Genomic DNA, 23,101 nt, shown 5'->3' on the forward strand with positions numbered 1-23,101 from the left:
GCGAGCCAGGTAGATGCAATATTTCTCGACATCCGAAACACATTTGACTGTGTCACAGCTATGTTTATTAGCAAACGTCCGACTGCATGTGGTATTAAGCGAAATATGTGGCAGTGCTGAGGATGGTTTGGTAGGAAGGAAGCAGAAAGTTAATTTGGCTGGAGAGTCACGTTGGGTGTAGTGAGGAAAGTGTGTAGGTCCCTTACTGTTTGTGTTGTATATCAGTGATCTTGCAGACAATATTAGTAGTAACCTCAGACTTTCTGCAGGTGATGCAGTTATCTATAATGAAGTACTTTCTGAAAAGGCCTTACAAGAATTCATTCGGATATTAACAAAATTTAAATGTGGTGCAAAGACTGGAAACTTGCTTTGAATGTTCAGACATGTACTATTGTGAACTTCACAAAACCCTAGTATCCAAGAACTATAATAATGTGTCACACTTAAAATCGTTCATCTCATACAAATACCAGGATGCAACGATTTGCAAGGGTATAAAATCCGGTCACTTTAATGTGACCACCTGTCAGAAGGCTGAATAACCACCTTCCACAGCACGCACGTGCAGGAAAAGAGTCAATGAGGTTTACCAACAGGAATTTGGGGCCATGCTGATTCCAGTGCTGTGGCCAGCTGCACTATGCTTCTCGGTTAAGTATCCATGGTTGGTAGAGTCCGATTGAGGTTCCCCACAGATTATCTATTGTATTTCAATACAGGGAGTCTGGTTGTCAGGGAAATGTGGTATACTCATCTTGGTGCTCTTTGAACAACACACTTACACTGTGAGCTGTGTGACATATTGCATTGTTGTTGCTGGTAGAAGCCATCGTGACAGGAAAGAAACTAAGTGCATGTAGGGGTGGACATGGTCCACAAGGAAAGACACATACTTGAGTTGATCCACTGTGCCATGTAGAATGACAAGCTCACACAGTGGATGCCATGAAAACAGTCCCCGACCATAACGCTGCCTCATTTGGCCTGGACCCATACAACAATTGTTGGCGTCTGTCTGATGGAGCATAAAACGCGATTCATCTGAAAAGTCTACCAGTCGACACTCAATTGCGATATTGGCGAAAATATTCCAGCCTTCATCGCCGATTAACAGCAGTTAACATGGGTGCATAAATCAGGTGTCCGCTGTGGAGCCACATTCGCAGCAACGTTCGCTGAACACTCGCTAAGGAGACGCTGTTGGTGGCACCTTGGTTCATCTGAGTAGTCTGTTGCTCTAGAGCTGCACTTCTATTCGCCCCTACACATCTCTATAGCCGTCAGTCACCCCTGTCGTCTCTGGCCCTGGTGCGCCACAGCTAACTCGACGCCGGTTTGGATAGCGACATTTTGCCACTCACAGTCCACTTTAACCATAGCGTCACCATTCCGGAGACGCTCAACCCTTGATAGGAAAGCCAGTGATCATTCCGGTTTGGACGTCAGCTAAATCGCTGGGTTTCCACAGTGTGGCAACGATTGCACTATTTTCCATGTCCCCCGACACGCTGTATATACCCTCCAAAGCAAGTCCTGCCACCTGCCGTCTGTGACAAGTTATTGCTTGTCGACGTCGAACATAGGCGGTGGTCACATGTATGGGACTGGACGGTGTAATTTTAGCCGCAGGTAAAGCAAGTGGTAGACTTCTGTTCAGTCTAGAAAGGCGGCTCAGGGATTGGGTGTTCTGTTGTCCTAATCATCATCATCTCATCCTCATCGCCGCACCAGTCGGCGAAGTGGCGTCAAATCAAAAGACTTGCACCTGGCGAACGGTCTACTCGACGGGAGGCACTACTCACACGACATTTACATTTTATCTCACATTTTAATGGGTAAATCATATTTTTTAACTCTTAACTACTTTGAGCTATGAATATTTTGTGTATTGTGATCATGAAATGGACGTAGCTTTCGCCCATCCTGGATGACTATTTAGTATGGGGTTTCTACTTTCATTCTCATAACGCTTTCTATGCATCTTTACGGTATTTGATAATGTTATTATCCCGCAGCTCGTGGTCGTGCGGTAGCGTTCTCCCTTCCCGCGCCCGGGTCCCCGGGTTCGATTCCCGGCGGGGTCAGGGATTTTCTCTGCCTCGTGATGCCTGGGTGTTGTGTGATGTCCTTAGGTTCGTTAGGATTAAGTAGTTCTAAGTTCTAGGGGACTGATGACCATAGATGTTAAATCCCATAGTGCTCAGAGCCATTTTTTGATAATGTTATTATCTGTCTGTATTTTCACTGGAAATCATAGGACCACTTACCATTTATTTGAGATATGCTTTATCGTATAAACATTATTCAACATAATTCTCCACAGTCTACATCAATTACAGATGTTAGGGCAGAACCCTTTTATAAAATTATTCATTCATCTTTTATTTCATATTTTCGTGTGTTTCATTAATTTGTAGTTCTAGCCAAGGCATAGATAATTTCACTGCAATGGCAAGGAAAGCGTTTCTGAAGAAGAGAAGTTTATTAACATCGAGTATAGATTTAAGTGTCAGGAAGTCATTTCTGAAAGTATTTGTATGGAGTGTAGCCATGTATGGAAGTGAATCATGGGCGATAAATAGTTTGGACAAGAAGACAATAGAAGCTTTCGAAATGTGGTGCTACAGAAGAATGCCGAAGATTAGATGGGTAGATCACATAACTAATGAGGAAGTATTGAATCGGATTGGGGAGAAGAGACGTGGAAATGGAAGAGGATGTAGACGAAGTTGAAATGGGAGATACGATACTGCGTGAAGAGTTTGACAGAGCACTGAAAGACCTGAGTCGAAACAAGGCCCCTGGAGTAGACAACATTCCATTGGAACTACTGACAGCATTGGGAGAGCCAGTCCTGACAAAAATCTACCATCTGGTGAGAAAGATGTATGAGACAGGCGAAATACCCTCAGACGTCAAGAAGAATATAATAATTCCAATCCCAAAGAAAGCAGGTGTCGACAGATGTGAAAATTACCGTACTATCAGTTTAATAAGTCACAGCTGCAAAATACTAACGCGAATTCTTTACAGACGAATGGAGAAACTACTAGAAGCCGACCTCGGGGAAGATCAGTTTGGATTCCGTAGAAATGTTGGAATACGTGAGACAATACTGACCCTACGACTTAACCTTAGAAGCTAGATTAAGGAAAGGCAAACCTACGTTTCTAGCATTTGTAGACTTAGAGAAAGCTTTTGACAATGTTGACTGGAATACTCTCTTTCAAATTCTTAAGGTGGCAGGGGTAAAATACAGGGAGCGAAAGGCTATTTACAATTTGTACAGAAACTAGATGGCAGTTATAAGAGTCGAGGGACATGAAAGGGAAGCAGTGGTTGGGAAGGGAGTGAGACAGGGCTGTAGTCTATCCCCGATGTTATTCAATCTGTATATTGAGCAAGCAGTAAAGGAAACAAAAGAAAAATTCGGAGTAGGTATTAAAGTCCTTGGAGAAGAAATAAAAACTTTGAGGTTCGGCGATGACATCGTAATTCTGTCAGAGACAGCAAAGGACTTGGAAGAGCAGTTGAACGGAATGGATAGTGTCTTGAAAGGAGGATATAAGATGACCATCAACAAAAGCAAAACGAGGATAATGGAATGTAGTCGAATTTAGTGGGGTGATGCTGAGGGAATTAGATTAGGAAGTGAGACACTTAAAGTAGTAAAGGAGTTTTGCTATTTGGGGAGCAAAATAACTGATGATGGTCGAAGTAGAGAGGATATAAAATGTAGACTGGCAATGGCAAGGAAAGCGTTTCTGAAGAAGAGAAGTTTGTTAACATCGAGTATAGATTTAAGTGTCAGAAAGTCATTTCTGAAAGTATTTGTTTGGAGTGTAGCCATGTATGGAAGTGAATCATGGGCGATAAATAGTTTGGACAAGAAGAGAATAGAAGCTTTCGATATGTGGTGCTACAGAAGAATGCTGAAGATTAGATGGGTAGATCACATAACTAATGAGGAAGTATTGAATCGGATTGGGGAGAAGAGACGTTTGTGGCACAACTTGACCAGAAGAAGGGATCGGTTGGTAGGACATGTTCTGAGGCATCAAGGGATCACCAATTTAGTATTGGAGGGCAGCGTGGAGGGTAAAAATCGTAGAGGGAGACCAAGAGATGAGTACACTAAGCAGATTCAGAAGGATGTAGGTTGCAGTAGGTACTGCGAGATGAAGAAGCTTGCACAGGATAGAGTAGCATGGAGAGCTGCATTAAACCAGTTCCAGGACTGAAGACCACAACAACAACAACGCACTACTTAATCTAACTTACACTAAGAACAATGCACACACACCCATGCCCGAGAGAGGACTCGAACCTCCGATGGGGGAGCCTCCCGGGCCGTGCAAGACGCCTTAGACCGCGCGGCGCCAAATCGATGGTATAAAGCTGTTAGTTAGTATGCATGTGAATGCTGACTGAGCTGGCTTAACTCTGTAACAGTGTGCTGAGTCCGTTTTGCGTTACTAGCGTCAGCAGTGGCAGCTACGCTGTCTTACAGTGCCCTCACGCGCTGCTGTTGTGTACAGGTGTCGGCACCGGACAGGATACGACGTCACGTGACTGCGTGCGGGCGTCGCTGGCGGCGGCTTCTTTGTCTGCACTGCTGCTGTACACAGCCTACTGCGGCGAACTCACGGCGGCTCTGGCTTCGAGGCAGCCGCGGCTGCCTTTCCACGACCTGTCGGGGCTACTGCGCGATGGCTCGTACACCCTGATTACCCAAGCAGGCAATGCTGCAATGAACAGCCTCAGTGTCAGTAAAACAAAGTTTCACTTATTTACTTTGCCAAACATTTACACCACCATAAACATATACACTACTGGCCATTAAAATTGCTACACCAAGAAGAAATTCAGATGATAAACGGCTATTCATTGGACAAATATATTATACTAGAACTCACATGTGATTACATTTTCACGCAATTTGGGTGCATAGATCCTGAGAAATCAGTAACCAGAACAACCACCTCTGGCCGTAATAACGGCCTTGATACGCCAGGGCATTGAGTCAAACAGAGCTTGGACGGCGCGTACACGTACAGCTGCCCATGTAGCTTCAACTCGATACCACAGTTCATCAAGAGTAGTGACTGGTGTATTATGACAAGCCAGTTACTCGGCCACCATTGACCATACGTTTTCAATTGGTGAGAGATCTGGAGAATGTGTTGGTCAGGGCAGCAGTCGAACATTTTCTGTATCCAGAAAGGCCCGTACAGAAACTGCAACATGCGGTCGTGCATTATCCTGCTGAAATGTAGGGTTTCGCAGCGATCGAATGAAGGGTAGAGCCACAGGTCGTAACACATCTGAAATGTAACGTCCACTGTTCAAAGTGCCGTCAATACGAACAAAAAGTGTAACCAATGGCACCCCATACCATCATGCCAGTATGGCAATGACGAATACACGCTTCCAATGTGCGTTCATCGCGATGTCGCCAAACACGGATGCGACCATCATGATGCTGTAAACAGAACCTAGATTTATCCGAAAAAATGACGTTTTTCCATTCGTGGACCCGGGTTCATCGTTGAGTACACCATCGCAGGCGCTCCTGTCTCTGATGCAGCGTCAAGGGTAACGGCAGGCATAGTCTCCAAGCTGATAGTCCATGCTGCTGCAAACGTCGTCGAACTGTTCGTGCAGATGGTTGTTGTCTTGGAAATGTCCCCATCTGTTGACTCAGGGATCGAGACGTGGCTGCATGATCCGTTACAGCCATGCGGATAAGATACCTGTCATCTCGACTGCTAGTGTTACGAGGCTGTTGGGATCCAGCACGGCGTTCTGTATTAGCCTCCTGAACCCACCGATTACATATTCTGCTAACAGTCATTGGATCTCGACCAACGCAGGCAGCAGTGTCGCGATACGATAAACCGCAATCGCGATAGGCTACAATCCGACCTTTATCAAAGTCGGAAACGTGATGGTACGCATTACTCCTCCTTACACGAGGCATCACAACAATGTTTCAGCAGGCAACGCTGGTAAACTGCTGTTTGTGTATGAGAAATCGGTTGGAAACTTTCCTCATGTCAGCATGTTATAGGTGTCGCCAACCTTGTGTGAATGCTCTGAAAAGCTAATCATTTGCATATCACTGCATCTTCTTCCTGTCGGTTAAATTTAGCGTCTGTAGCACGTCATCTTCGTGGTGTAGCAATTTTAATGGCCAGTAATGTACTTTGCCAAACATTTACACCTCTGTAAACATATTTATGCAGATGCAAGCAATGAACAAAAATATATACCAAGGCCGGGATTCAAACTGAGATTTCCTCTTCCCTAACCATAGTTAGCACAGTAGCACGGCCCAACTGCACAGACAACACTAGCACGCCTCCCTCATTAATCCAAATCCCCATTCACACCTCAACCTAGTTGTTATTCCGCCTACACTCGAATAACATTGCAGACACTCTCCAACTTTGTTGGAATAACACCTCAGCACCGAGCGAAAGGGAGGATCCTGCCTGAAACCCAGTCAGTGCTTTAATCAAATGAATCTACGTGGTTCCAGAGACCTTTTCAAGTGCCAGACTTCTATGATTATACACTGACGGCAAAAAAAAAATTTCCGAACAAGAAGGAGTTGCACGATGTAAACGAAAGCTGACAGGCGTCTTTCTACATCCGAAAAATGATGTCACGCCAGTCGTACAAGAGCGGCGCTAGTAGCACCATAACGTCACTACAGGGATGTAAGTCTGTTTGCTTTAAATACATGCAACAAGGACAATATTATCAAATCCTCACTGAGTTTTGAATAAGGTCATTAACAGGGCTATGAGAAGCCGTGTGTTTCTTCTGCGATATTGCAGAAAAACTTGGCATAAATGTAGTCACTGCACTTGACTGCTGGTAGGGGTGATAACGAGAACGTACGGTCACAAGAACATGGGCTTTGGACAGCGGTGTGGCACTGCCCGGAGGGAAGACCGTCGTGTTCAGTGTATGGCTCTGGCGCATCGTACTGCATCTGCAGCAGCGATTTGAGCAGCAGCTGGCTCCACAGTGACATAACGAATATGAAACTTCCCCTTTGTATGTAAAGAATTACAGTGCTGGAAAAACTCTTACGTTATTTGATATTCAAACATATTTTAATGACCAGTAGTGTATCTGGCCTATTTACCACGAGGAGAAAATTCGAGAAATTAGAGCCAATACAGAGGCTTACCGACAATCATTTTTCCTACGCACTATTCGCGAGTAGAACAGGGTTGGAGGGATCAGTGGTACCCAAAGTACTCTTCGCCACACGCCATTAGGTGACTTGCGGAGTATGATGCAGATGTAGATGAAGATCGTGATCAGCAAAATTCATGGTTATCTTACACAACTCTCTGAGAATAATCCAGTGTAAAACAGCCTTAAACCATCTCACTAATTGTACTGAATTCAAGGGTGTCCTATCATACTCAGGCAAACAACGTTCAACAAGCATTCGGTGGGTCTACACTTACACATCAACATGACTGATTACTTTGCAAAACATTTCTTCACTCAACTATTGACGGCGTGTTTGTAGTACTCTATGTAACATTCAACGTCTCTTAGGTGACCATGGAAGCAACATCTGTCACTAACTACAGATCATTTTCTCCCAGACCTCCATACACCAACTGTGACAAAGATTTGTGCAATAGCTAACGTGAGTACTTGGTGATGTTTCATACAGTAAGCCTTCGTTACCGGATCTTACAGGTTTGCTTATTAATGGTTTGGTTTCGTTCTCCCCAGCGCTTTCTCTTCACAGGCATCAGGTGCATTGGACCTGAGCACGGGTTACTAACGTGAAATCCATGACAAAATGCACCAACTTGTTGGTCGTCCCTACATTTATATCCTGTTCCATTTCAGTTGTTTCTGTCTACTGACTTACTCCGACAGGAAACCTCTGTTGTTGTTGTGGTCTTCAGACCAGAGACTGGTTTGATGCAGCTCTCCATGCTACTCTATCATGTGCAGTCTTCATCTCCCAGTACCTACTGAAACCTACATCCTTCTGAATCTGTTAAGTGTATTCATCTCTTGGTCTCCCTCTATGATTTTTACCCTCCACGCTGCCCTCCAATGCTAAATTGGTGATCCCTTGATGCCTCAGAATATGCCCTACCAACCGATCCCTTCTGCTAGTCAAGTTGTGCCACAAATTTCTCTTCTCTCCAATTCTGTTCAATACCTCCTCATTAGTTATGTGATCTACCCAGCTAATCTTCAGCATTATTCTGTAGCACCACATTTCGAAAGCTTCTATTCTATTCTTGCCTAAACTATCTATTGTCCACGTTTCACTTCCATACATGGCTACACTGCACACAAATACTTTCAGAAGAGACTTCCTGACACTTAATTCTATACTCGATTTTAACAAATTTCTCTTCTTCAGAAACGCTTTCCTTGCCATTGCCAGTCTACATTTTATATCCTCTCTACTTCGACCATCATCAGTTATTTTGTTTCCCGAATAGCAAAACTCAGACTTCAAGAAGAATGTAATAATTCCAATCCCAAAGAAAGCAGGTGTTGACAGATGTGAAAATTGCCGAAATATCAGTTTAATAAGCCACGGCTGAAAAATACTAACACGAATTCTTTACAGACGAATGGAAAAACTGGTAGAAGCCGACCTCGGGAAAGATCACTTTGTATTCTGTAAAATGTTGGAACACGCAAGGCAATACTAACCCTACGACTTATCTTAGAAGAGAGATTAAGGAAAGGCAAACCTACGTTTCTAGCATTTGTAGACTTAGAGAATGCTTTTGACAATGTTGACTGGAATACTCTCTTTCAAATTCTGAAATTAGTAAAGAAACTAGATGGCACTTATAAGAGTCGAGGGGCATGAAAGGGGGAAGCAGTGGTTGGGAAGGGAGTGAGACAGGGTTGTAGCCTATCCCCGGTGTTATTCAATCTGTATATTGACCAAGCAGTAAAATAAACAAAAGAAAAATTCGGAGTACGAATTAAAATCCATGGAGAAGAAATAAGATTAGGAAACCTCATAGACGTCGATGTACTGTGTGTTTGCATAATGACGCTGCAGACGTTCAGTAACGATGGAGACGAGCGAAGGCATCACTACTCTGAGATCGTGAACTCTGGTCCGGTAAAGCTTGAGTCGAAAGTTGAGAAGCAAGGAATGTTGTGGCTTAACTGTGCCACTGAAAATCCGTACATTATGGTTGTGAGAAACCTGCGAGCTTCTTGCTTGGAACCGCTACTATAGAATACAATGAGTGAGAAAAATCATGGCATACGTCTAGGTATCTTATAGGACCTCCTTTTGCCAAGGCTAGTGCAGCAGCTTAACGTGGCAAGGACTCAACAAGTCGTTGGAAGTCTCCTACTGAAATAATGATCCGTGTTACCGCTCTAGCCGTCAATAATTGCGAAAGTTTTGCATGTGCAGGATTCTGTGTACGAACTGACCTCTCGGATATGTCCCATTAATGTTCGATGGAATTGGGCGATCTGATTGGCTTTACCATTCTCTCAAATTGTCCAGAATGTTCTCCACACCAATCGCAAACAGTTGTGACCCGAAGGCATGGCGCTTGTATCCATAAAAATTCCATCGTTGTCTAATAAGTTGATATCCACGTATGTTCTCCAGGTAGCTGAACATAACCACTTCCAGTCAATGATTGGTTCAGCTAGACCAGAAGACCCAGTTCGTCGTAGGTCCCACATTGGTTTCTGCTGTTATTTCACGCAGCTCTTGTGTATTAGCAGTGACAACTCTACGCAAGCGCCGCTGTTGTCAGTCGTTAAGTGAAGGCCGCCGGTCACTGTGTTGTCCGTTGTGAGAGGTGATGCCAGAAATTTGACACTCTCGTCACGCTCTTGACACTAAGGATCTTGGAGTATTGACTTCCCTAACTATTTCCTACGTGGAATGTCCCTTGTGTCTAGTACCCACTACTGTCCCTCATTCAAAGTCTATTACTTCGCGTCGTGCGGCCATAACCGTGTCGGAAACCTTTTTACAGGAATAAGTAGCAGTGATAGCTCCGACAATGTACTGCCGTTTTATACGAGGGTCACTTCAAAAGAAAGGCGCACTATTTTATTTAAAATTCATCTTTTATTCTACATGTTTAAAAGTTTTACATTGTGTATATAAATCCTCTAGAAACAATATTTTCATTTCTCCACATAATTTCCATCCCTTTCAACTGCCTTACGCCATCTTGGAACCAGCGTCTGTATACCGGCATGGTAAAATTCTGGACCAGCATGTTGGAACCACTGTTTGGCAGCGTGCACAAGGGATTCATCATCTTCAAACCTTTTTTCACAAAGAGAGTCTTTGAGTTTCCCAAAGAGATGATAGTCACATGGAGCGAGGTCAGGACTGTAAGGCCGATGTTTCAGTGTTGTCCATCCGAATTTTGTGATCGCTGCCATGGGTTTTTGACTGACATGTGGCCGTGCATTGTCGTGCAACAGCAAAACACCCTGCTTTTGCCGATGTGGTCGAACGCAAATCAGTCGAGCTTGAAGGTTCTTCAGTGTCGTCACAAATGGTTCCACTTGGCATGACGTCCACAAGCAAGAGTCCTTCGGAATCGAAAAGCACTGAAGCCATAACTTTTCCAGCACAAGGTGTGGTTTTGAATTTTTTTTCTTGGGTGAATTTGCATGATGCCACTCCATTGATTGCCTCTTCGTCTCTGGTGAAAAATGATGGAGCCATGTTTCATAACCCGTCACAGTTCTTCCAAGAAATTTATCTCCCCCATTCTCATACTGTTCCAAAAGTTCGCTGCATACCGTTTTTCTTGTTTCTTTGTGAGCCACTGTCAACATCCTGGGAAACCACCTGGCACAAACATGTTTAACGCCAACACTTTCAGTATTCTGCAAACACTTCCTTCCCCTATCCCAAGTTCACTGTGATGCGTCTGTCAGCAGTCACCAATTCGTTAACTCTCTGCACATTGTCTGGAGTGTGTGCAGTACGAGGCCTGCTGCTGCGAGGACAATCCTCAATGTTGCCGTGCCCGCTTACATCACGTAACCTGCTTGCCCAAACCGATTAACTGTACTGCAAACGACAGCAGCATCTCCATACACCTTTTTCAACCTCTTGTGGATGTTTCCCACTGTCTCGTTTTCACAGCACAGGAATTCTATGATAGCACGTTGATTCTGACGAACGTCAAGTGCAGCAGTCATCTTGAAGACATGCTATGACGGCGCCACTCACGGGAACAGGTTGAACTAAGTTTGAAAACAAGCAGGAAGGATGTATCGACACACTGTAAAACTTTCACACATGCAGAATGGAAACTGTATTTTTACAAAAATAGTGTGCATTTCTTTTGGAGTGACCCCTGCACCTTGTGTACGTGGTACTACCGCCGTTTGTATACGTGCATGTTGCTATCCGATGACCTTTGTCACCTCAGCATTCTGCACCAGTAGCCACACAGGATGTTTACATTATGATGCTACAGACTTTCAGTAACGATGGAGAAGAACGAAGGCATCACTACTGTGAGATCAAGAACTTTGGTCTGGTAAAGCTGAAGTCGAAAGTTAAGAAGCAAGGAGTGTGACTGCATAACTCCGCAGCTGAAAATCCCCATGTTATAGTTGTGAAAAGCCTGAGAGCTTCTTCCTTGCAGCTGCTCCAATAGAATACAACTACACAAAAATGTCGGCTGTTTTTATGCCGTCGTGGGACCTATCTGGCAAACTCGTACCTCATGGGGGCACATATAAATAATGCATGCCTGTTTCTGGCATCTGCGAGCTGGCGATGGTCAAATTACAGCAGTTTGTTCTTAATCTTCTTTCTGTTTTTCCTCACAGCCATAAGTGCAATAAAAAATTGTGACAAGGAGTAGGTAGCTAGTCACTGTGCAGCGGGTGTGACTGATTGACGAAATTACAATTTGTCTTATCGATGTTACTGAATTAGATAATTTACTACATTTTGCAATTTCAAACAGGAATACCGTCTACAGCATGTTCTGTGAGTCGCAACGATTGAAGTCTGCGCGTCAATGTTCAGAAAACTTCGGCCGCTTCTGAATAATATCTTCATAAATTTCCAATTTGCAAGCTTACTATATTTTCTAAGCTTTGACAACGACAACTTGAATCAGTATTTTTCCTCAGATAGCGCAATTTGTTACCACTGATTCCGTAAACGTTTATCAAAACATGAGCTCAGCAATTAGACTGTGCCACGTCGGTCTATATACTCGCTACGGCTTTGGGAACCAGGATTCTCACACATCTGTCCCTTACAGGTCTTGAGTACCAACTTTCCTGCCCCAACAAGCGTACAGCATGGCCCTCCCTCCTAACCCACGAATAATGCTTTTCGATCTAATTTATATCTTTTGCTAAATAACAGAAGCACCTTCAATGTGACTGACAACGTCACAAGTCATCGACATAGATTTGCAATGACCTAGTAGCTATATACTGTCAACGATTTTTTTCCCTTTATTGAGATTCGATTCCATCCGAAGGGTGCGCACTGGCAGCAGCTTAGTACACCGCTCTTCACCCTACAGAATTTTTAAAGAAATGAAGATAATAAATAATAAAAGCAAGCGATAAAATCGGCGACTTAAATGGTAAAATGGGGGGAAATTGTGGATCTTAAAACATAAAACAAAGGGTTGGCGATGCTAATAAATACACAGGAAGCAGATAGGTAAAATAATACACAGACAAATTAAAAAACACGAGGACAGTCTGGTTTCTGTTCGCACGACATATAAAAATCACACCCAGCGACAGTATGATTTCTGTTCATAACACTTTTGAAAAGATGCGCAACACTGAACACTCACTTATAACACTGCATAAAACAGCTGGCACAAAGATAACAGACCACAGCTGAGGGCAGATGGGGGAGGGAAGGGACCTGGGCAGGTGATGGGAAAGAAAAAGGAGAGGAAAAACGAAGTGGGGGGAGGGGGGGGAAGGAACTGACAGAGGATGAGGACTCACAAGAGGGGGGAAGGCTGGGAAGACGCGAGAGGGAGTGGGGAAAGGCAGAGGAGGGGAATGCAAAAGGACTTGGGGGGGAGAGAAGGGAGGCAGAGAGAGGGTAGGTGGTGAAAAAACAGGATGGAAGAGGACGAGAGGGAGCCCAGGAAAAGGACAGAGGAAGGGAGGGGAGGTGAGGATCAGATTTGATAGGAGGGATAAATGGAAGGAGACAGGGCATCATCTGGGAGTGGGAGTTGACATAAGCCACCTTGGGAAAGGAGATGAAGGGTGTAGAGATGGAGGATAGGGGGGTACACAACAGTGAAGGCGCGGTAGAGGGTGGGGGAAGGAGAGGAGAGGAGCAACCAGGGGACAAGTGGGATCAAGGCGATGAGAGGTGTACAGTATGCAGATATGTTAGAGGAATAGGAGGAGATGGGGGAAAGGAATCAGGTCGTAGAGGATCCTTGTGGGGAAGGGCGGTGTATACAGAAGGCGAGGTGGAGTGCATGGTGCTCGAGTATATGGAGGGATATCAACGAATAGTTAACACATTCTTATACATGTGAAGCGCACTTGAGTGCACCTAAGAACATCGTGCTTTTGAAAGAAATACTCTCTTAGCTATTTAGAGATATCCCACGAGAGGCGTCCAACAAGTAATGCAACAGTTTTTTTTTCTTGGCCAATCTCGCTTGAAAAAGTGCGGAATTTGTTGTGGAACACCGCAGAATATTCTCACATCAGATCCTAGAGCTTCATGGAGTTCCCATAGATGGCGGTGCTGTAGTAGCCTTCAAAATTGTCTTTGTAACGGAGTTGGATTCCAAGTAGAGAGCTTCCATAAAGTCTCTTTTGGCGGGAAACCAGAGTGTCGCAGATATTCATTGGCGGTTGCAGAATGTCTATGGAGAACTGTCAGTGAACGAAAGCATGATACATGGTTGGGCGAGGCGTCTGTCATCATCACAAGGTCGTCATGTACAGTCATCTGCACGCTGGCTGGCCGCACACAGCTGTGACTCTTCCAATGCTGCAACGTGCGGACACTCTAATTCGAGGTGATTCACGGATCACAAACACTTCGCTGCTCAAGTGGACGTTTTCGATGGTGGTGCTGACACACTCGTTCCTCAGTTGCGGTACTCAGACATGTGTTCTCGCTGTGTTTCTAGGCACCTAACAGAAGACCATTAAGACCAAGGAAGGGCCACCTGTGCGGAGTTGCTTCTGAGCTACGGTGTTGATACTGATAACTTTTGATCCAATTAGAGATGCAGCACATTTGCTCTGACGTCAACCAGAAGAGTAGTACCATGCGGGCATACAGGTCCTCCCAGTAAGGTGGTATAAGACCTTCCGATTGAACGGAGATTATGTTGAAAAATAGAGTTTTGTAGCCGAAAGATAGGGGAACAATATGGTGTACTGGAATCCTGAATAAAACCAATATGCTCTCAGAGAAAAAGTGTTACATCGTTATAATGTGTCCGCACATTTTGCAAATTTTACGTGAGAGTGCGTGCGTCAGACGTCCTCTAAAACGTGACTAGGAAGATCGAGTCCTGCTTCGTGGTCAACTCGTTCTCCTTATCTGTACTCACTTGGATTCTCTTTCTCGTCACGAGAAAAGTCTTGTGAACGAGACACTTGTTGAGTCCGAGGGGGAATTCCTTGCTAGAATTTTCACTGCCTGTGACACTGTGGATGTGTAAGCAACCACAAGGAACTTGACGCGACGACGTCATATCTGCATATAATATGGGAGATTCCATTTTGAAAAACTGTTGTCAATATACTAGTTTACACAATGTATTAATTGATTTTCTTAAGCTAATGGAAAATCTAGATTTACACGTTCTCATCTATAGCTTTCGATCGGTAGTTTCCGAACTAGGGCTCACTGTTTCAAATTGGCACGGTTTCGTTCACCATCCTGTGAGAGAATCCAACGAGAGCTGTTGTACGTGGCGCGAATGACCAAGATGAACTTTCCAAATTTCTACACTTGAAGCAAAGATGAGATCTGCACAAAAACTCGAGGCACTATGGTCTTTTCAATAACGACCAGTGAGATAGCGCGTTGAAAAGGCTCTGGACTCATATTTGGGTTGACAGCGGTTTAGATCCCTATTGTAACATCCAGATTTAGGTATTATATGCTTTCCCTAAATCGGTTAAGACTCTCCTTCCCAATCAGAGTTTCTGCACCGTCTCGTTGTCGACACGACGTCCAACCCTATCCATCTTTCCTTCTTCTTTTTCTATATTTGAAGATATTTTACTAATAATTTTCCTAAAACCACGATGTATTCGATAAGAATATATTATCAGTGAGGTTCGGCATTTGATGCAATTTCGGCAACAAATCAGAGATAGTCACAGAGCCCAGCTTCACTTATCACCCTCTTCATACCAAAGAATATTTCAGCTTCTTTGCAGAATCAGTTTTTTGTGAAAATTGTAAATGCTACAGTAATAATATTAGAATAATGTAAAAAAATAGAAATTACTTCTTTAGTGCCGATTTGCAGGATTCAAAAAATCCGGTCGACAGGAAGATTTACAAGATGCATATAGAGGGCAAAGATATGCCTCGTACAGCAGACGAAATGTTTAGAAGGCTGTGTAGCTCACAGAAGCACGCCGTGATGGTGTCCAAGACGAGGTATCTGCAGAGCAGCAACGACGTGCAGTGCCCAGTCACGTTAGTGCACGAGTCCAAAGCATTGCAAGAAGCTTTTGCATTCACAAAGAAGAATCCCTACCGAGAAGCCATTAATTACCAGTAAGTATAGACGCTCGTGGTGCATTTATCATGGCAACCAATCATTAATTCTTGATATTTTATTCTGTGAAAGTGGTTTCATGTGTTATGACCGTTACAACGTTTTAAATTATATTTTTGGATCAGGAAAACCTGCAGTAACGATTTGTAATGCAAATTATTTTGTGTTGCTACGATTAGAACAAAGGAAGAAACCATACTTGGTTGTAAAGACTGGTGATAAATGGAAGGACATAATGTATGCAGTGTGGAGAACGATAGCTGAATCGAATTTTGTACACTAAACAGCAAACAGGCACCGCCATTTTTTATGCCATCGTGGGACCTATTTGGCAAACTCGTACCTCATGGGGGCACATATAAATAACACATGCCTGTTTCTGGCATCTGCGAGCTGGTGATGGTCAAATTACAGCAGTCTGTTCTTAATCTTATTTCTGTTTTTCCTCACAGCCGTAAGTGCAATCGAAAAATGAAGTAGATAGCTAGTCACTGTGCAGCGGGTGTGACTGATTGACGAAATTAGAATTTGGGGTTGCCGTTTCAGAAATTTGTCTTGTCGAGGTTTCTGAAATTGATAGTTTGTTAAATTTTGCAGTTTCAAACAGGAATAACGTCTACAGCATGTTCTGTGAGTCGCAACGATTCAAGTCTGCCCGTCGGTGTACAGAAATCTTCGGCCACTTCTGAATAATATCTCCATAAATTTTCATGTTTGCAAGCTTACTATATTTTCTAAACTTTGACAACAGCAACTTGAATCAGTATTTTTCCTCAGATAGCGCAATTTGTTACCACCGATTTCCGTAAACGTTTATCAAAATATGAGCTCAGTAATTCGACTGTGCCACGTCGGTCCATACACTCGCTACGGCTTTGGGAACCAGGATTATCGCACATGAGTCCCTTGCAGGTCTTGAGTACCAACTTTCCTGCCCCAACAAGAGTGTACAGCACACCTAATTCCCGCAGAGGGGGCCGATGAGTTCTAATGCCACCGTTCAATCACATCCCATACGAGTTTGATCGGGTTCAGATCTGGTGAGTTGAGGAGTCAGCACATCAATTGGAATGCAACACTGTGTTCTTTGAACCACTCTGTGACACTTCTGACATTGTGACATGGCGCATTATCTTGCTGAAAAATAACACTGCCGTCAGGGAACGTGATTGTCATGAAAGGGCATATATGGTCTGCAACCAGTGTACGGTACTCGTTGGACGTCATGGCGCCTTGCACGAAATCCACTAAACCTTGTCTCCGTCCCGCAGTACAGGTGTCAAGGAACTATTCCTCGGGGAGACGACTGATTTGACGCCCCCCATCAACATGATGAAGAAGGTATCAAGACTCATCAGACTGTGCAAAGCTCTGACACACGCCAACATCCAGTGGTCCAATGCTGGTGATACGTGCCCATTTCAGTCATAGTTGCCGAAATCGTCGACTTAAAGTAACCTCTGGCGTGTCACAGGGGAATGTTATGGGACCATTGCTTTTCAAATTAGTAGATAGTATCGGATGTTCCACGCGGCTTTTCGCGGATGATGCTGTAGTATACAGAGAAGTTGCAGCATTAGAAAATTGCATTGAAATGCAGGAAGATCTGCAGCGGATATGCACTTGGTGTAGGGAGTGGCAACTGACCCTCAACATAGACAAATGTAATGTATTGCGAATAAACAGAAAGAAGGATCCTTTATTGTATGATTATATGATAGCAGAACAAACACTGGTAGCAGTTACTTCTGTAAAATATCGGGGAGTATGCGTACGATTTGAAGTGGAATGATCATATAAAATTAATTGTTGGTAAGGTGAGTGCCAGGTTGAGATTCATTGGGAGACTCCTTAGAAAATGTAGTCCGTCAACAAAGGAGGTGGCTTACAAAACACTCGTTCGACCAACACCTGAGTATTGCTCATCAGTGTGGGATCTGTAGCAGGTCGGGTTGACAGCGGAGATAGCTTCAAAAATGGATCAAATGGCTCTGAGCACTATGCGACTTAACTTCTGAGGTAATCAGTCGCCTAGAACTTAGAACTAATTAAACCTGACTAACCTAAGGACATCACACACATCCATGCCCGAGGCAAGATTCGAACCTGCGAGACTGTAGCGCCTAGAACCGCACGGCCACTCCGGCCGGCACAGAGAAGATCCAAAGAAGAGCAGCGTGTTTCGTCACAGGGTTATTTGGTAAGCGAGATAGCATTACAGAGATGTTTATCAAAGTCAAGTGGCAGACTCTGCAAGAGAGGCTCTCTGAATCGTGGTGTAAAATTAGAGAGATTCGAGCGCGCACGGAGGCTATCCGGTAGTCGTTCTTCCCTCGAACCATACGCGACTGGAACAGAAAAGGGAGGTAATGACAGTGGCACGTAAAGTACCCTCCGCCACACACCGTTGGGTGGGTTGCGAAGTATAAATGTAGATGTAGATGTTAACAATGGCACATGTATGGATCGTCGGCTGCGGAGGCCCATCATTAGGAGTCTTTGGTGCACTGTGTTCACACTTTTACTCTGCCCGGAAATAAAATCTGATGTTAGTTCCGCCATAGTTCGCCACTCGTCTATTTTTACCAGTTGCAACGTCATGCATGCGCAATGAGGGGTGGCCACCCAGCCCGCACGTCTTGAAGACACTCACCACAGCTCTCCTCGAACACCTGACAATCCGTCTTGTTTCCGAATTGCTCGTGCCGAGCCTCTGGGCCATCATAATCTGACCTTAGTCAAACTCAGACAGATCACACGCTCACTGATACTACATGCATCATGTATGTGTCTGACTAGCGGTCATTCCTCACCAGGTGCCGCTGCTATCTCTTAGGCGGATTTATATCGATATGTCGGTGGTCAGAATGTTCTGGCTGATCAGTGTATGTCTGAAATGAGTCTGAGGTATTTTGTTTGTAGAGCAGAACACACTGCATAAAAGACCACATAAAAGAGGCAATTGCTCACACAGTTGACATTTATTTAAAAGCACTGTTCGGTTACAAGAAGTGTGAGTGGTTGTTTTACATCGACTTGAAACTCGATGTCTAAGTGCATTAATTTATCCTTGACATTACGAAACGAGTCATATGAGAAATAGAGTCATTCTCTGCCTAATGACTGACTTTTACTATTTCGGCGCAGTCAGCCTGAATGGGGAACTACTGATGATTATAATAATGGTCTCCTGCCTCTTTCATGACGTTATGTCACATTTATATTACAGAAATTAATACATTCTCGAAAATCTTGGAATGCGTGGACCGGTATCTTTCCCGTATCGATAACAAGCAAAACTAGTCAAGATTGTCGATTACCGGAATGGATTAATTGTCTGTATACATAATTAAATTTGTACAGGACCTCAGAGTAAGAGTCCTACTTGCAAGAGGGTAATTTTTCGTTTAAAGGATTCTGAAATTCAAGAGTATTTTTCGTCAGACATGTTTCGTATATACACTGAAGCACCAAAGAAAATGGTATAAGCATGCGTATTCGAATACAGAAATATGTGAACAGGCAGATTATGGCGCTGCGGTCGGCAACGCCTGTATAAGACAAGTGTCTGGCGCACCTGTTAGATCGGTTACTACTGTTACAATGGCAGGTAATCAAGATTTTAAGTGAGTGAACGTGGTGTTATAGTCGGTGCACGAGCGATGGGACACATCTCCGAGGTAGCGATGAAGTGCGGATTTTCATGTACGACCGTGTCACGGGTGTCCCGTGAATATCAGGAATCCGGTAAAACATCAAATCTCCGACATCGCTGCGGCTGGAAGAAGACCCTGCAAGAACGAGACCAACGACGACTGACGAAAATCATTCAACGTGACAGAAGAGCAACCATTCCGAAAATTGCGGCAGACTTCGATGCTGGGCCTTCAACAAGTGTAGCGTAGGAACCATTCAACGAAACGTCATCTATATGGGCTTTCGGAGCCAAAGGCCCACTCGCGTACCCTTGATGACTGCACGACACAAAGCTATACGCCTCGCCTGGGCCCATCGGAAACATATTGCCTGGACCGATCGAGGGGGCGCAGTGGTTATCACGCTGGCCTCGCACTCGGAAGGACGTCGGTTCAGTCTGGCGTCCAGCCATCCTGATTTAGGTTTTCCGTGTTTTCCGTGTTTTGCAGGGATGGTTCCTTTGAAAGGGCACGGCCAACTTCCTTCCCCATCCTTCCCTAATCCTATGTGACCGATGACCTCGCTGTTTAGTCTCCTCCCGCAAATCAACCCAACCCAACCATGTTGCCTGGTCGGACGAGCATCATTTCAAATTATATCGAGCAGATAAACGTGTACGGGTATGGAGACGACCTCATGAATCTATGGACCCTGCGTGTCAGCAGGGGACTGTTCAAGCTGGTGGAAGCTCAGTATTGGCGTGGGACGTGTGCAGTTAGAGTAATATGGGACCCCAGATGCGTCTAAATACGATTCTGACAGATGACACGTACGTAAGCATCTTGTCTTATCACCTGCGTCTTCATTGTGCATTGCGCGGACTTGGGCAATTCCAGCAGGACAATGCGACACCCTTGACGTCCACAATTGCTACATTGTGGCTCCAGGAGCACTCTTCCGCTGGCCACCAAACTCCCCAGACATTAACACTGAGCATATCTGGGCCGCCTTGCAACGAGCTGTTCAGAAGAGACCTTCACTCAATCGTACTCTTTTGGATGTATGGACAGCCCTGCAGGATTCTTGTTATCAGTTCCCTCCACCACTACTTCAGACATTAGTCGAGCCAATCCCACGCCGTGTTGCGGCACTTCTGCATTCTCGCGGGGGCACTACACGATATTAGTCAGGTGTATCAGTTTCTTTGGGTCTTCAGCGTATTTACAAACCATCTTCTGTGGTCATTCTGGAGTGGTGGTACACATACGTCTCCACATTTTCATATTTACAGATTAAAAGCAATACTTATTTATGTAATTGGTTTCCAATCTGCTTAGTGTTTTTACCTCTTGTTTACATTTACTGAAGTGCACTTCTCTCTTTCATTCGTAGTTGAGGTTCAAATACACTATTTCATGGTTGTACATACACTTTTTGTAATTTTTCGCCTTTACTTTTTTTCTTACTGTATTTGTTTTTTCCACTTCACTTTTGTAATATTCACAAGAGAAGCACTATTGTACACTATTGGTCATTAAAATTGCTACACCAAGAAGAAATGCAGATGATAAACAGGTATTCATTGAACAAATATATTATCCTAGAACTGATATATGTTTACATTTTCACGCAATTTTGGTGCATAGATCCTGCGAAATCAGTACCCAGAACAACCACCTCTGGCAGTAATAACGGCCTTGATGCACCTGGGCATTGAGTCAAACAGAGCTTGGTTGGCGTGTATAGGTACAGCTGCCCATGCAGCTTCAACATGATACCACAGTTCATCAAGAGTAGTGACTGGCGTATTGTGACGAGCCAGTTGCTCGGCCACCATTGACCAGACGTTTTCAATTGCTGAGATGTCTGGAGAATGTGCTGGCCAGGGCAGCAGTCGAAGATTTTCTGTATCCAGAATGTCCCGTACAGGACCTGTAACATGCGGTCGTGCATTATCATGCTGAAATGTAGGGTTTCACAGGGATCGAATGAAGGGTAGAGCCACAGGTCCTAACACGTCTGAAATGTAACGTCCACTGTTCAAAGTGCCGTCAATGCGAACAAGAGGTGACCGAGTCGTGTAAGCAATGGCACCCCGTACCATCACGGTGGGAGATACGCCAGTATGGCTATGACGAATGCACGCTTCCAATGTGCGTTCACCGTGATGTCGCCAGACACGGATGCGACCATCATGATGCTGTAAACAGAACCTGGATTGATCCGAAAAATTAACGTTCTGCCATTCGTGCACAAAGGTTCGTCGTTCAGTGCACCATCACAGCCGCTTCTGTCTGTGATGCACCGTCAAGGCTAACCGCAGCCACGGTGTCCGAGTTGCATCCGTTGACTCATTGATCGAGACGTGGCTGCGCGATCCGTTACAGCCATGCGGATAAGATGCCTGTCATCTCAACTGCTAGTGACACGAGGCTGTTGGAATCCAGCACGGCGTTCCGTATTACCCTCCTGAACCAACCGTTTCCATATTCTGCTAACAGTCATTGGATCTCGACCAACGTGAGCAGCAATGTCGCGATACGATAAACCGCAAACGCGATAGGCTACAATCCGACATTTATCGGAAACATGATGGTACGCATTTCTCCTCCTTACACGAGGCATCATAACAACGTTTCACCAGGCAACGCCGGTCAACTGCCGCTTGTATATGAGAAATCGGCTGCAAACCTTCATGTCAGCACGTTGTAGGTGTCGCAACCTTGTGTGAATGCTCTGAAAAGCTAATCATTTACATATCACAGCATCTTCTCCCTGTCGGTTAAATTTCGCGTCTGTAGCACGTCATTTTAGTGGTTTAGTAATGTTAATGGCCAGTAATGTAGGTTCGCACGTTAAACCACTCATCATTGTTTATTCCTTTGTTTTCCGTGTAGGTTTTGAACATTGCCAAGCTTGTGCATGCATTGCTTTAAAAGTTAGTTGTATATATACATGGTGTCTCAGCTATCTTGTCCACCCAAAATATCTCTGGAACAATAACAGCTATTGGAAAACGACTTTCACCGCTATCAATGTAGGGCTGGTGCATATGTACATATTTGGAAACATATAAAACGAAAGCATATGTGTTTTTTAACACAAAATTATGTTTTTTTTTTAAATGGACCTCCTATAGTTTTTCTTCAGCAATCCACAGCATGATAAAGCACATACACAATGGCGTTGATTCTATCGCAATATTCCCATTACATCCCGAGATATTGAGACGCGAAATTGACGCTTGTAACACCCGATATGCGCTGCTAGCACACGTCCTGAGGCTCAGGCGTGAACCCCATGCTGCCCGTAATCGCGATGTGATTGACATGGTAATGACACCTGCATACTTATCAAGAGGTCCGAAACGAATAATACGGTCTGCTGCCATCAATTCATAAGCACATAATGGTTTCCCTCTTGTACTTTTTACGTATCTACTTACACAATATGTACCAGTACCGATCGGTGTACACGCGTCAGGTTGTCGTATTTATCCTGCATACCCAAAATAAGTTTTATCTAATGCGTTATATTACCCATTGTGCCTGTCGCGCAGGGCCTGGCTCTACCTAGTCAAGTGTCCAACGTAGTTCCCACTACTGCCACAGTTACCACTTCGCCTTGTTTATGATTTTCGACCCATGCAAACTCCTGTACTCCACCACCCTCCGAGCATCCCATTTGTT

At 44.4% G+C, this 23,101-nt stretch overlaps 1 protein-coding gene across 1 annotated transcript in view; it reads left to right on the plus strand.

The window, feature by feature from the left end:
- Positions 1-23,101, plus strand: part of LOC126273381 (glutamate receptor 2-like) — a 166,906-nt gene that overhangs the window by 108,094 nt on the left and 35,711 nt on the right. The window contains exons 4-5 of the mRNA XM_049976934.1: positions 4,542-4,768; positions 15,522-15,775. Coding sequence (XP_049832891.1) covers positions 4,542-4,768; positions 15,522-15,775 — 481 coding nt within the window. The remainder of the gene's footprint in view (positions 1-4,541; positions 4,769-15,521; positions 15,776-23,101) is intronic.

This window comes from Schistocerca gregaria, chromosome 5 (assembly GCF_023897955.1).
Source record: "Schistocerca gregaria isolate iqSchGreg1 chromosome 5, iqSchGreg1.2, whole genome shotgun sequence".
NCBI classification, from domain to species: Eukaryota; Metazoa; Arthropoda; class Insecta; order Orthoptera; family Acrididae; genus Schistocerca; species Schistocerca gregaria.